This window comes from Hoplias malabaricus, chromosome 14, assembly GCF_029633855.1.
Source record: "Hoplias malabaricus isolate fHopMal1 chromosome 14, fHopMal1.hap1, whole genome shotgun sequence".
NCBI classification, from domain to species: domain Eukaryota; kingdom Metazoa; phylum Chordata; class Actinopteri; order Characiformes; family Erythrinidae; genus Hoplias; species Hoplias malabaricus.
In genome coordinates, this window is record NC_089813.1 from 14,415,577 (window position 1) to 14,431,077 (window position 15,501).

At 39.3% G+C, this 15,501-nt stretch overlaps 1 protein-coding gene across 1 annotated transcript in view; it reads left to right on the top strand.

The window, feature by feature from the left end:
• Window positions 1-15,501, top strand: part of LOC136666300 (Fc receptor-like protein 5) — a 59,771-nt gene that overhangs the window by 23,124 nt on the left and 21,146 nt on the right. Inside the window, exon 10 of the mRNA XM_066644396.1 lies at window positions 5,456-5,478. Within this exon, the coding sequence (XP_066500493.1) occupies window positions 5,456-5,478 (23 nt within the window). The remainder of the gene's footprint in view (window positions 1-5,455; window positions 5,479-15,501) is intronic.

The window sequence follows — 15,501 nt, forward strand, 5'->3', positions numbered from 1 at the left end:
CAAGTGAACAAACAGCCACAACAACCATCAAATTGTGGCCGGAAAGAGCAGTTTCAGCACTGCAGGTCTGTTTTAGCTGCACTGGCTGGAACATGTTTAAGGTGCTGCTGTATGTGAGTATTACACACACTTAGAGAAAGGTGCGTTATCTGTCATTCATCAACAAGTGGGTAGATGATGTAGTGGCCACTGAAACTTACCACACAGTCACAGGTGCTGGATGAGTTCTAAAGTATATTTCTTGCTCAAAGTGCATAATGCCTCTTTTAGATCTGGTGAGGACATGGCACTTGGAAACAAAGAACAAACTCACTGTTGAAATGATGAAAATGGAGGCTGTCTAGGTCTCGAAAATACACGATCTAAAAAAAAACACTGATCTAAACTGTCACAGAATACAAAAAGTAATCTTATAGACGTCAATGACTCTACCTTTCCAAATGATTTAATCAACTTCTATTCTCTTGTTATGAGACACCTGTCACAGAGGCAGTGGGCTCACACCTCTCGAGGTGATGAAGCAGTGTCTGTGACTGGGGCTGATGTGATGAGAACCCTCCTGAAGTTGAATGAGTTAAATATGTAAAAAAGACTGTTATAATCTTATTACAGCAGACTTGGGGTGAAAGTGAGTAGGAGACATTACCACTCTCTGTGTACTCTTCTTATGCTCTTCAGTGATAAAGGTAATTCAGAACTTTAGACGGACAAATAACCCCTGCCCTTCCACAAAAAATAGAAAAATGAAAAACTAAATGATGAAAACCTAAACACATTATAAGACTAAACTCAACAAACAACAACTGCAAGACTTCTCAGACAAACCAGAGACATGAAAGACATTCAGCTGAAGTGTGATGTCATGGACACCTTGAGGCCACTAAGGAGGGGTCTGTTTGGGAGGGGATGCAGCACTAATCAGATAAGACCTCAGTGTACTTTCTGCATGTTCTATACTTAAATATATTTCTTTTTCATGCAACAAAATGAAGCATTTACCAATCCAGTTTAAACTGACACTGAAGGGTTAAAAGCCTCTTTAATAAATTCTAAATAATTTGCTTAGATTGGATTTGTCTATCTTGATGGTTCACAATCATAAATGTGAGTGACATGTATCTGTGTGCAATGTGAACAAATCTGACATTTAACACCAGAAAGGCTGACGTTTTGGGATCCTGAGGACTACCCCTCCTTCTTGCAGCCCATTAGTGGACTATTAGCTACACATTCTGTAAATGAGGCACAGCAGAGAAGCAATCTCCAAAGGACACGGGTTCTCAGAGAGAGAAAGAGAGATATACAGCTATATCCTCTTTTTTCACAAATTGTTAGTTTATATATTGTTTTACATTTTGGATCTAGGTTCATTGGTTAATTTCTCTGCCCTACTTTGGTGTAGATCTTTCTTTTCTTATTGCAACACACATTTACACTTTTACACATACATATCAGAGATAGACAGAAAGGTAAGGAGGGGCCGTTTGGAAGGGGATGCAGCGCTCAGTTGATGAGTTCCCTTTGTACTTTCTGCATGTTCTTTCAATACTTAAATTTGTTGCAATATTTATGTAACAAAATGAAGTATTTATCTATCCAGTTTAAACTTAAAATGAAGGGTTAGTGGTTCTCTTGTTGTTGATGGTTCACAATTATAAATGTGAGTGACATGTATCTGTCTGCAATGTGAACCAATGTGAACAAGTCTGACCCTTAAATGGCTTGAATTGGTGCGTGTGTGTGCTCCGTCCAAAATAGGGCCCTAGGCCCTGTGTAGTGCAGGATGTAAGTGCTTATATAACCGCGTCTACACCAAAGTCCTGCACAGCTGCATTAAACACATGAAATCCGATCTGTTTACATTCATGCATCTGATATGTATCCGATCTAACATATGAAAATCTGATTTGAAAAGATAGGATCTGACATGTCCACACAGTCCTGGAAAAAGTCAGATTTGAGTCACTTCAGTCTAGAAATGTGAACATAGCCTTAGACCTGTGGCTAATATTCAGCATCCACTCTTCACCAGCTCTGAACAACGTGGTGTGACCTCACAGTTTACACACTGGATAAAATATTTTATGGGATACAGTGTCTAAATAATTATGGGGATGAGGCTGATTCCAGACCAGACCTCATCACATGAAGACTGTCCTTTTATTTTATTAAAGAATAGAGGATTGCTTTTAGTTAGGGCCTACGTTTATTTTTTTCCCACAAGAGGCTTTATCCAATTGAACTTGAGCATGAGTCTAATGTGTAAAATGATAATTCATATATCAATGTAAAATTGCTCTTTAGATTTCTTTTCCTCTCTCTCTCTCTCTCTCTCTCTCTCTCTCTCTGTGTGTGTGTTTAAGAGCAGAGGAAGTGATGTTGAACACAGTCCATTTCTCAGACTCATCTGGAGCAGTATGGAGTTCAGTCGTCTCTGTGTGATGCTCTGTGAGTAGTAAAAGTTAATATTTTCATTAGAGTGAGTGCTGCTGTATGAAGCTGTTCATTAAAAACATCTTTTCTGTGAATTTAGAGTCAGAGAGTTTCAGATGCAGGGTTTCTGGATCCTTTACAGCAGAGGAGAGAATGTGGCTCAAGTGAAGACAGAATATAAATCACTCTATATTTTCAGCATCAACTCTTCGTGAACTATTCCACTTAAACGTTAGGGCTATGGTTAGAGTTTAAAGAAGAACAAAGAATAACAGGGGCTTTAGTATCATTTAGTAGAAAAAACTCTCAAATGTATTGTTTATAATAACACCATTCTCCAGCTACTGAGGCTCATTCCACAGAACAACAATGTTGTAAAATGATTGCTTGGTCTTTTTTAGGGAATAAACTAGAATTAAATTGTTACATTTACTTAGACTTTAGACAACATTAAGATCAAACTAATTAGAAACCCGTTCTGTAATAAAGCCGGCATAATTTCTCTAAGACAAGGACATGTCTCTGAATAAACAGCAGTGTTTAATGTCCACACATTGTACCTCCATAAAGACTTTACAAACACACAACACAGAGACTTTACTCCAATCGATACAGTAACAAACCAGAATGATATAATGCCAGTGTATTTTTGTTCAGTATCATATAAGACCACACTGTAACACAGACACGTAGAATGTGAGTAAAAGTAAACGTTGTGTTGGACACTGTAGAGGGAGTTTCTGACTTGTTTTATTGGGTAAATCTGTGTAAAACCAAACCAAGAGTTCAGGTCGTGATCCGACATGGTGTAAGGAGTGGTTTAAAGAGGTGAGAGAGCCATAACCCCAAAGAATGCTATTGTTTTATGACAGTGGTTCTCTAACTGTGGGAGGAGTATCACTGGTGGTACGTGGAGCAGTAAGAGGTGGTGCATTAACAGCTCTGTTCACACATGGGCCTCACTCTGATTATGGTTCTACAAGGTTCTTTATTAAAGGAAATGGTTCTATATAGAACCCTAAACACCTGAAGAACCTTTTGCATGATTAAAGGGTTTTTTACATTGTGAAGGGGTTCTTCAGATTGATGAAGAATGTGTATATGGTTCTATATAGTACTTTTTAGAGAAGCGTTCTATATGGCACCAAAAGGGTTCTTCTCTTGTTACAATGTCAAGTTTGTTACAATGAAAGAACCATTATTGGTGCCATATAGAACCCTTCTCTAAAAGGTGCTGTTTAGAACCAGTTACAGCTCATTCTCCATCAACCTGAAGAACTCCTTCATGATGCAAAGAACCCTTTAATCATGCAAAATGTTCTTCAGTTGTTTGACTGCTGCTTCTTACCTGTGTGTGTGTGTGTGTGTGAACTGAATGTTAAATGGAATACTGATCTCTGCAGTGTTGATTGTAAAGTGTTCTTTGGCACCTAGAAAGGCACTATATAAATGTAACAATAAATAAATAAAGAACCCTTGTAGATCACAATATTTAAGAGTGAGGACAAAGTCCAGATAAAGTCCAGTACACATTTTACTGACATTTGTGTTCACACATACTGCTCTTCCGGGTGAAATCTGAAGTATTCCTGGGTTACCGTGTTTGTGTGAAAGGGGCTTATGTCGCCATGAATATGGGGTCTTATTCTTTACACATCAAAGAGCAAAAATGCAGGAAAACAAAAGGAGAGTTCATATACAGCAAGCTCCAAGAACTGCATTTTCAAAAGGAATAAACAACTTAACTATTATGTCCCCTGTTATTTCAATTTAAATTTTTTCATGAAATATTTTTTCAATTTTCCGTTCACTTTACACTTTTGTGCCCAGCTTTTTCAAAAATATTTTTTGTTTCCTGTATTCTTTTATTTGGCTTTTCTCTTTTGAGAAACGACTCTCTGAGATGCTGTATTTGTTACACTTCTGCAAAGGTGTGACACTGAGCTACTGTTGCTGGGTCTTATGTACAGAGCCCAATAGCGCACTAATTACTCCAAGGCTTCTGTTAAAGGGAGCTTCCAGAGCTCACAGTGTCTACTGTGCTGCCTAAAGACCCCTGCTGGTTACCGCCGATGCACACTGGGATCTTACACTAGTTCTACAATTACAGTCTGAAGTTCATCTGCATACTTTTCCCACCACAGAGCAGGGAGTGTTATATGGGTCATAGACTGTCAGCACTTCAGTGAGATAGATGTTGTGTTGTGATAGTGTGTTGCACTTGAGTGGATCAGTCACAGCAGTGCTGGTGGAGTTTTAAACACTGTAGCCACTCAGTTTCCACTATTTTAGACACATGTTCCACCACTCTGTTATTAACTGCTCTGTGGTGGTCCAGCGTTCCTGAGGGGGTCCTGACCATTGAAGAACATGTATTGAACATGTGGATTATATCTGATAACTAACTAACTAACTAACTAACTCTCTCTCTCTCTCTCTCTCTCTCTCTCTCTCTCTCTCTCACACACACACACACACACACACACACACAAAAAAAAGTTTGACACATTTTTTTTTCTTGTGCCTGCCTTAATGCACACATTTATCTGTTATAAAGGTCTTGAAGATGGAATATGGAAATGGTTTATTTTCTGAGCTCTGAGTTGCATGCTGCAATTTTTTCAATTAAAGCTTGTGTCAGAGCTTCGTTGTGTTTAATGTTAACTCTTTCCCTGAAACTTTTACTCACCAAGTTGAGGGATTCTAATTTAAATATCTTAAACTATTCAGAAATGTTATAAAATTTGGTTTATTTTCCCCAGTCATGCAACTCTAAACATTCATTCATTAATTCATTCATTATCTGTAACTGCTTATCCAGTTCAGGGTCGCGGTGGGTCCAGAGCCTACATGAAATCATTGGACGCAAGGCGGGAATACACCCTGGAGGCGCCAGTCCTTCACAGGGCAACACAGACACATTCACTCACACTTTGGAGTCGCCGATCCACCTACCAACGTGTGTTTTGGACTGTGGGAGGAAACCGGAGCACCCGGAGGAAACCCACGCAGACACGGGGAGAACATACCAACTCCTCACAGACAGTCACCCGGAGCGGGAATCGAACCCACAACCTCCAGGTCCCTGGAGCTGTGTGACTGCGACCACTACAATACATTTATTTTAAATTATGGTCAAAGCTACAACAATAAAACACAACCAGTGAAAAATGCTCAGTGACAAGAACCTTTCAGCACTTATTAATCACATTTAACTGACTGTTGACACTTAATGAGCTTATTCCTCCCACTCTACTTCAGGTCCCACTTTGGCTGCACTAACACTTACTGTAAGTTCAGCAGATGATGTTGCTGTGGGGAAATGGTAGATGATTTAACATTTTACAGAAAACCAGTGTTCCATTGTGACCCATGTTTCAGACCTTGTTCTCCACCAGAATGGTTTAAGATCAGAAATGATATTGCTTTTGAGCTAAAATCCAGTGATTTAAGCTGTGGATTTTCAGACTTTTAAAGCCACTGCAACTAAATCTGAGTTTTCTTTCTAATTAAGTTCATCAGGCTCCTCAGGGCTCACAGTGTAAATGTACAATTTCTTATTAGTATCATCCTAAAGTCTAATTAATAATAATTTACTGTAAGTAACTGTAATTTACCAGTATTTCTCTCCTCCTTTGGGTGGGTAAGGCTTATGTAACCTTTACCCCGACCAATCACAGAACAAACATGGCTCTGCCCTTTCGTCAAGTCTGAGCAATCTCATGCTTCAGCTTGCAGTCCATCCATCCATTGTCTGTAACCGCTTATCCAATTTAGGGTCGCGGGGGGTACTACCTGGAATCATCGGGCGCAAGGCGGGAATACACCCTAGAGGGGACGCCAGTCCTTCACAGGGCAACACAGACACACACACATTCACTCACACCTACGGACACTTTCGAGTCGATCGACCTGCAACGTGTGTTTTTGGACTGTGGGAGGAAACCGGAGCACCCGGAGGAAACCCACGCGGACACGGGGAGAACACACCAACTCCTCACAGACAGTCACCCGGAGCGGGAATCGAACCTCCACAACCTCCAGGCCCCTGGAGCTGTGTGACTGCGACACTACCTGCTGCGCCACCGTGCCGTCACTACGCAGCCACTACGAATAAAGCCTCAGCCAGAATAAATGCAGCACTTGCTCTGAGCCTCAGACTGAATATAAATGTCGCTCATTCTGAGCGTCTTATTGAGTAAACCCAGCGCTCATTCCAAGCCTCACACTGAATAAATCTGCCACTTATTCTGTGCCTCAAACTAAGTAAATATGTATTTCAAAATGTGTTCCCAGGGTCTTTAACTCTGTTCAAATTATGTTTATTTACACAACTACAATGATTTTATTTTGCACTTTATTCATTTGCTCATAAATAGTGTATTTTTGCTTAATGATAATAGGATCCAGCTCTTTCAGATTTATTTATTCTGTGTGTTTTACCTGCTGATATTTTACACCAATATGTCATGTCCTCTGTTTCTCTCCCTGCTGCAGTGCTGGTTCTGCTCTTCCACTGTGGAAAAACTGAAGGTGAAACATTACATGCAGCAACTGAACTGTCTCATTATCAGTCACATACACAGAGTGTTACAGCAATAATCAGCAAGTGCGTACACACTGCCCAGACTCACAGTAACTCAGTAAATGTGAGTTTATGTGAGGATATGTTACAATATAAATCCAAAAATAACTTCTTGAACATCTACATTTTAAATCTACAGAGGTACAGCAGACACTGTGGTTAGTTTTATACATAAGCTTTATGCAATCAACTATGTCAAATGTTAAAATGGAGCAGCTTTATTTTTGCAAAGTGATCAGACATATTTCAGTAATAAATCATGCTCATGAAATATCTAATGCCCAAACCTGCCAGAAATATACAAATAAATATGTAAAAAATCATAAAGATTACACTAATTTTGAGTTTGTGAAATCTGAGAGCTCATACATTTTAAATTTTTAACTAAAAAGGATTCTTCTTCAGCTGTGTGAATGTAGGGAAGTGCACACACATTACTGTATCACTGACTTGATTGTTATCTGCAAATAAAAATGGAATTGTTTATTCACTTTTGGGGGCTATGGCTAAATGTATTTTTAAAGTTGATAAATGCAGGGGAGGTTTGGCAGCCATTCGATAGTGTTTGTCGACATCATGCACTCATTTGCATATGATTCACACAGAGATAAATCAGAAGCCTGGTGTTTATTCTGTGTCAGTGGACACACTGTGTTAAAATGAGATCACAGAATAGTAAATGAAGAACCTCAGTGTCTCAGAGTTACTGTCTGTGAATTCTCAACAAGATCAGATTTTTAATGATGTTTCCCACTGGAGAATCAGAAACTTCCAAACTCAGCTCCCCAGGTTTATTCAGGGAACTGTGGTTCTGAATATCAACAGAGTCTGTTTGAAGACAGGGAGCAGGACTGGAAAGAGTGACAGAGGCAAAATTTAACAACATAGTAGCCGCCAGCCAGTATTTAAAAAAAAGGCAGAATTTCTAAACAGAACTACCAATGAACAATGGCTGCAAGGGGCAGCGGCCAAAGCCTTGCCTTGTTGTATTGTATTGTTTTGTTTGTGCTCCCCTTGTCATTTGACTGTTCCCCCCTGTCCTGTGTCTGCTTCCTGCTTGTTCCCAGGTCATGTGATACCTTTTCCTTGTGTTTCTAGTGTCACGTGTCTTAAATAGTGCACAGGTGTTTCTTGTTTGTGTTGTGTGATATAGTCCTTGTCAGTGTCTCCTGGTTGTGGGTCATTGTTCATGTGGTTGTATTTTGGCTGTGCCTCATGTTGCTGTCTTGCCACATGATGTCTACTTCTATGTTTAAAGCCTTGTGTAGAGCCTTGCCCTGTGTTTAGCCACTTTGTTCTGTATAGTCCTTGTTCAGCCTTGTTTAGTGTTTAGCCCTTGTGTTAAGTGTTTAGCCTCTGTGTTTAGCGTCCCTCTGTCTAGTTTCCTTTTAGATATTGTTAATAAAGTCTCCTGCATTTACCTCTTTCCCTTGCTCCTTGACCACTCCTACACAACCCACATTGTTACATTCTTTTTAGAGAGTGTGTTCATTTTTGTACACTTAGAAAATCAACAAAACAGTAGGGTGACCAGACGCCCTAAATAATAAAAAAGTGAAGTAGTCTTAAATGCTGAACTCATTTTTCCTAAACAGTCACTGATTTAACTGTAGAGTAGCTCATATGAACAGGCTGAAAGCAGAGCTGTCTATATATTGTAGTGAAATGACCTGTAGGCAATGATTCCTGTTTTTAGTTCTTTATATTAAATCAGATAATAGAGAATGTACCTGCTGCTGTGGGAGGAAAGATTATCTAAAATATAAGTTTGTGTGTCCAGCAGTTTTATTACCATCATATCTGCTGATAAGATGTTTAAAATGAAGTAACACACTTGTCACCTGTGTTATAGTTTGTGTGTCTATTATATCCTCAGACACTGTAAACGATCTTCATAATATTGATAACAGATTATTAGAATTAGTGTGTGATTGGAATCTGACAGCAGCTCAGTATTCTAAGAAAAAATGCTATACATTTATATTAATCTATTTATTTGTCTGTAAGTAGATTAAATTCTCATTATTTGTTTGTTATATTTGAAAATTGGCTGGCAGCACAAAGTGGAAGAGAGGAGAATAGAGAGGGGGGGGGACAGCAAGAAGCAGGTGAGTTAGTAAAGAGATCATTAGTGATAATGACATGACAGCGTTTGAGCTCCACAATGATTTCACATAACCACACTGATCCTGTGTGAAAATGTGGATTCTCCCCAAACACCTCTTACATTATATATATATCACTCAAGCTTTGTTGGTTCTGCCTACAAAATTTATTAGTATATATTTTTATTTTTTACATTTTTAAGTCAAATTCAGTACATTTGTGTATGATTGACAGTGTAAAGTGGGAGAGAGAAGGATGGAGATAGAGAGATAGAGTATGTGAGAAGAAGCAGGTGAGAAAATAGACATAGTGAGCAGTGGGAAGTAAAACAGTTTTGAGCTGAGAAAGCAAAACTTCCTGTTCACAATATAAATGTTTGTATTTCATGGAGGTTATCCATTCTCCTTTTATTCAATGCTTTCTCTAAATGCACACAGCATAATGCATTATAGCATAATGTCAGTGGACTTCTGGCAGCAAATTCTGATTAAGTCTTGGTCTTTTGAATAAAATGACATGTTTTGGTAATATTTACTCTAAATGTTCCATATTTTCATACAGAAGGAGAAGGACAGGGAGAGACAGGAGATGACAGAAAGCAGACCAGAGACAGAAATGAAGAGAAAGAAAACGTGCAGCATACCAGCCCCCAAGACAGACCAGGTAAATATGTCTCAACTTAACGGGTAGGGTCTGAAGATATTTTTTCAGATTTAGGGGATGAGGATAATGGCCCTAAACAGTTAAAGCTGTCTCAGCCGCCACATGATCAGTCTGGAACACAGACAATAGCCTTCAATAAAAACTGGTTCAGAAATTCAAATGGCTAGAAAACTGCTGCTTTCTGCTTCACTTGTAGGGTGTTAACTCCTTTATTGCTTCCTGGAGCAAAGAGTTTTTTATGAGAAAAACAAAGCTTTTCACAGTATGTTTGACACCCCTGGGTTAGATAGAAAGCAGAAATAGAAGAAGTGATGATATACAGAAAAAGAGGAGTACAAAAGAGATGCTTGGTGTAGTGTTGATTCAAGAAACAGATGTGTGACAAGAAGTTTACTTTTTTTTTGGAGTTCAAACTGTTACTAGTTCTCAGGTTTGGTGGTGAACAGTTCCAGATACAAGCTCCTCTGTGTGAAACTGAATTGTCTTACTGTGGTTCTGTAGAAGGCAAGATGTAGGAATAAATTGTTAATGAGTTGTTACTGTAGTGCAGTAAACAGAAAATATGAGAACACAGTTACAGGTGCACAGATGAAGTAGGAGATAAAAAATAAAATGAAATGTCACAGTAACATGTATTTCAATAAGTTATTAACATGCCCAGTGAGTCTGTGAGGTTCAGAGCACAATAATAAAGTCCTGACACAATGGAGAAGAGTGTAATCGCTGTCGGAAGAAACAATCTCCTGTTCCGTTCATTACTGAAGGGAAGCTGAATGAGTTGCTGAAGGTGCTCCTCTGTGTGACCAGTAGATCATGGAGGGGGTGTGAGGTGTTTATCCAGAATCCAGAATTGTTCAGAGTTCTCCTTCCCACCACCACCTCAAAGCCATCCACAGAGCAGCCCAAGATCGAGCCAGTGTAACCCCCATTTCATGTGAGATACAGATAACTCACAATTTAAAGCTCCTCAGCAGTTTAGGGGTTAATTTGATTGAGCTGAGTCTGATGCACTAAGATGTAGCCAATCATATTGGACAATTTAGTTTGTCCCGCCTCAGCTGCTGCTTATTGGTGATAGCTAATGCAGCAAATAGCGTTTTTTTCTATTTTTTGTTCTTTTCTCTCTTCATGCCCTGGAGGAAGGAGCTGTAGCTCCCAGTTAGCCTAAATAACAATTAAAATCACAGTTCTTTGTTGTTAAAAAAGTACCTGGTTGAAGATACAGCTACAAATAGTTGACAGTGTTGAGAAGACGCCCTGTGGTTTATAACTTGACTTATAAACACAGTTTTTGCAGTTGCTGGTTCTAGAGCTATTGAGGAAAAGTGACTAACAGCTGTACATTCATCCCAGAGGTCAGGTTTTTAGAGGGCATTGGAAGTCCTGGAGAGTGGATTTCCCCATTTCATCTTGGAACCCTTCTGTGAAATTGATGGCAAGCCATCCAAAGAACTGACACATCTGACCACTTTTGAGTTATGCTGAACTACCTGGTTACGTGGTAGGCCTACAATTAAGAGACTGAGACACATTTATTTTTCTTTCCTCATTGCAACTAATGGTTTAACATTTTTTTCCTTGATTTATTAGATATTATTTGTTGGGTTTATTGAAATTTAAAGGTGTAAACTTAGAACAAGCTACATAAATAGCAACAATATCTGACAAGCCATACCTTGTGTTTTGTATGTTTAATAGTATATGTATATTTTGTAAGTAAAGCCAATCATTTACTTTTTCTTGTTTGTGGTTCATGCTGACACACACCCCCACCACCTTAACAAGCCTAGACATACTGGACCTTACAGTAGCAAACTCCTATATTTCCTGTGTCTACTGAGCTTAATTATTGCTGTATAGTACACAGATTACCAGGTTAGACAATAGGAGTGTTACACCAGCCTTTCTGATCAGCTTGTTGAGTTTGCCTCCCAGCAGACAGCAGCAAAGAAGACTTGCACTTGCAACAACCATCTGATAGAACACTGCCAACATGTCTCTGCACACGTTAAAGAATCTGAGGTCCTCAAAAACAGTCTGCTCTTCCCCTTCCTTTACACAGACCCTGTGTTGTCTCTCCAGCCCAGTTTGTTGTGGAGGAGGACACCCAGGTGTTTGTATGTGTCAAACACTCAACCTCCTCACACATGATGATAACAGGTCTGGTTGTGGTCCTGTTCTTCCTGAAGCCCACCACCATCTCCTAGGTGTAAAAGTAAATGCAGGAGAAAGAATCATATTTCTACATTCAGCGGATGTTAACTTAAATTATTTTACTCCAAGTAATTTTGGAGCAGATGCTGTCTCTCAGCTCCAGGGTCCTGAGGTTGTGGGTTCAGTTCCCACCTCAGGCCACTGTCTGTGAGGAATGGAATAGAGGGCAGTTTGCCAACAGCTTTTCTCCAATCAGTACATCACCATCAATGCCTTTAAAGTTCTTTCTTCCTTCAGTTTTGTATTGAACAGAGTTTTATTCATGTCTGTGTGATCGGAGCCCTCAACATGAGGCTGGATGCAGACACAGAGTCTGAGACAAGACAGGAGACTTTTATCAAGCAATCGGGAAAATAAGAAAAACATGGAAATTTGGAGTTCTTAGACCTACTCAGATAAATGTGGCTGTGTCAGTAAGGAGAAGGAAAGAAATCAGACATTAATTACAAATAAATAAACAAATAAATAAAATCCTGCAGGTTCAGAGCTGCAGCCCTGGGTCAATGCAGGCACGGTCACTACAGCCCAGTCAGATCACGGTAGAGTCCTTCTCCTGCTTCGTATCAGAAGACATGTCTGTGGGAGAGAGAGAGACACAGAGATTTGTCTCGTAGGGGGGCGTCTCCCTGTCTGAGGCCGGGGTGGAGGACGTCTAACAGCTGCCGTGTTTTAATATTTACAGAATATCATTGCTCTTGAAATAGCTTTTCAAAAAAAGAAAATAAAAATATGTTGATATTTTAAAGTAGGCCTAGTGTTTGACCATTTTTTAGTTTGTTTTTTAAGAAATACTCTCACAGCAAAAAGTGCAGTTGGTATTTTCCAGATTCAGTCAAATATTGAAAAAACATCAAGAATGGAGATACAAGGTTTTGTTCTGTTATGATAAACGTCTCAACAATATTTGTGATCTTTGAACAGAGACACCAAAGCCTTCATTGGAGGTTGAGCCAGCTGAGAGTGTGTTCATCGGAGAGAGTGTCAATAAACACACCGTCCAGTGACACTGAGTATCAGGTGAGTGTGACACCTTTATTACATTATTTCTATTATTAGATTTATTCAGTTAGAATCGTGTTTCAGGAGATTAGTTTTTTCAGATTTATTATTGAGCCTTAATTTCTCCTCTCCTCCAAAGTTCAGTTTTACATGTTGTTTCCATTCTCTGCTTCTCAAAGATCCAAATAAATCCAAACACATTCAGTGATGTTGAGGTCTGGTGTTATTTATTTTCAATATTGTGAAGAAAGATGATGAAGAATCTCTGCAGACACGTTTAAAGTTGTTAATACATTTATAGAAACAGTGGGGTGGGTTGATTCTTGTCATTTACACATCCTTTCAGACCCATAGCTCACAGCAGAAGAATGGGTGTATTCTGTGTAGATGAAAGCTTTAAGTGTTGTTTTTCTGTTGGAGACAGTTTTGATGGTTTATCAAGTTCAGTAGTTTATATAAATTCTTCTTTTATTATTTAAATGTTTGACTCTTTTCACAGCACCACAGCTGATTTCAGAACAGCTGCTTCATGAACAAAAAATACACTGATCCACTGAAATAAAGCTTAGTCTGAGTTTATCCACAGCCACAGAGTGAAAGATAAAACAACATTCAGGGTGGTCTATTCTTTCCACAATAGACCACAACCTAAATTAGCTCATGTTTCTCCACACTTTGTAAATTACAGTAATTAGAGAGTAAAGGTAGTGACATGCGTCTGAGAGTGTGTGTGTGGCCTTGGCTAGTGCTTAGATTAGTGTGAGCCCGACTACGCCACCTAGGGAATTTCGCCCTAGGAAATAACCCCAAGTACTTTCCCAAAAGCACACAGGTACGTTCCGAAAAAAGAGAAGAGACACGAAATGGAGTTCAGCGTACAAAGTCCTTTACTCTCAGTTGTCTTACAACATTTAAATAACGATTTTATTAATAAGTTTTAAAAAAAAAATAAAACAAAATACAGTGGGGTTTTACCTATTGACTACTAAAAATAACCCCTACAAGGTTATTAACTAGATTCGCTCATCACAATGATCCTACCAGTTGCATACATTTTAACTGGGTTCCAGCAGATGCTATCCTATACAGAGTTCCAATACTAGAGACTATACAACCCACACACAGGTTACCAAAAAGAACCCCCTTGGGGTAGTGACTTCACACACAACAGATCGAGTGCCCAGGAAAAAGGAAAAAAAATGTACAAAAAGGATAACCAGTCAACCAAAGGGACACTCATACCAGGTTGCTCTGCAAGAACAGGTAAAAATACACAATTACGTTAACAGGCAGATCACACGCTTAAAAGGACTGTAATACTCACAGCCCGAACACCATCCAAAATAATAACCAAAATAAAAGGGTTAATTTAAAAGGCAAGAAAAACAAAAGAACTCAATAACAAACAAGAAAAACCCACAAGGGCAAATAATCAAAATAAAAGAAACAACCAGATAAAACAAGATAAGTGGTTCGACCTCACAATGTATCCACACAGGCAAAACAGCAGGAGACTAGGAGAAGCTCTGCTCCACACCACCTGGGCCACCTCCGATGGCGACACCCCAGAGCACCTAATAAAAGGAGCATTTTAATCATAAAAATATAAAACCGTCATAATAGGTGGGATAAAGCTAGCCATGTGCTAAGCACACATACCCTCTGTGCCTCAAACCCTTAAACCCATCTATAACTAAAACATTCACCAGCATAACTAAAAGAATGGAATTTGTACCTTGATGCAGCTTGAAAGCCCACTCGTTCTCAGGCACACCAACATACATCTAAATACAACATTCTCCTGTTAAATTCCCTCCTATTTAGTCGTTCACTTCATTAAAATAGGTGACGGTAGCTCCTAATGTCCACTGTTCAAACAATCATACTCACCAACTGCTTTATATGCACTGTCCCAGATTAGAGCTGCCGCTATCGGCAAGCAACGTGGTGAATCGACAGGGAGAGTGGCACCTGTCTTCTTTCCAGTAAGACCGTCCAAGACGTTCAGCAGCAAACACCGCGACCCAAAGAATAAAAAGTGGGAGCTTAGCCTACCACATGCTAACTGCGTGTATATATACACTGGAGCTAATGAGCAACAGCGTGACCCAGGAGAGAAAGGGGGGAGAAGACTGCTCCTGAACTACGGTGGCTGCACAAGCCCAAAAATAACTAATGGCCCAGTGACAGCTCTACCTGCTACATGTAGTGATTCTGAGACTATGAGAGCGATGTGTAAAATTCTCAGTTGTTTTTGTATAAAGCTGGTTGTTTCCCTAAACATTAATCCAACATGAAAGTCTGGTTACATAAATAACACAAACCTAAATGGCTCTGTCTCCCCCTTAAACAACTGGATAAACTTTTACAGACAATGAATAAATGATTGTTCGGACACTGTGTGAATAAATAATACAACATTCAGGGTCCTCTGTAGACGAGCTGCTCCATAAAACAGATTAATATTTATGTCTAATTATTTTACACTTAATTAAGAAAAT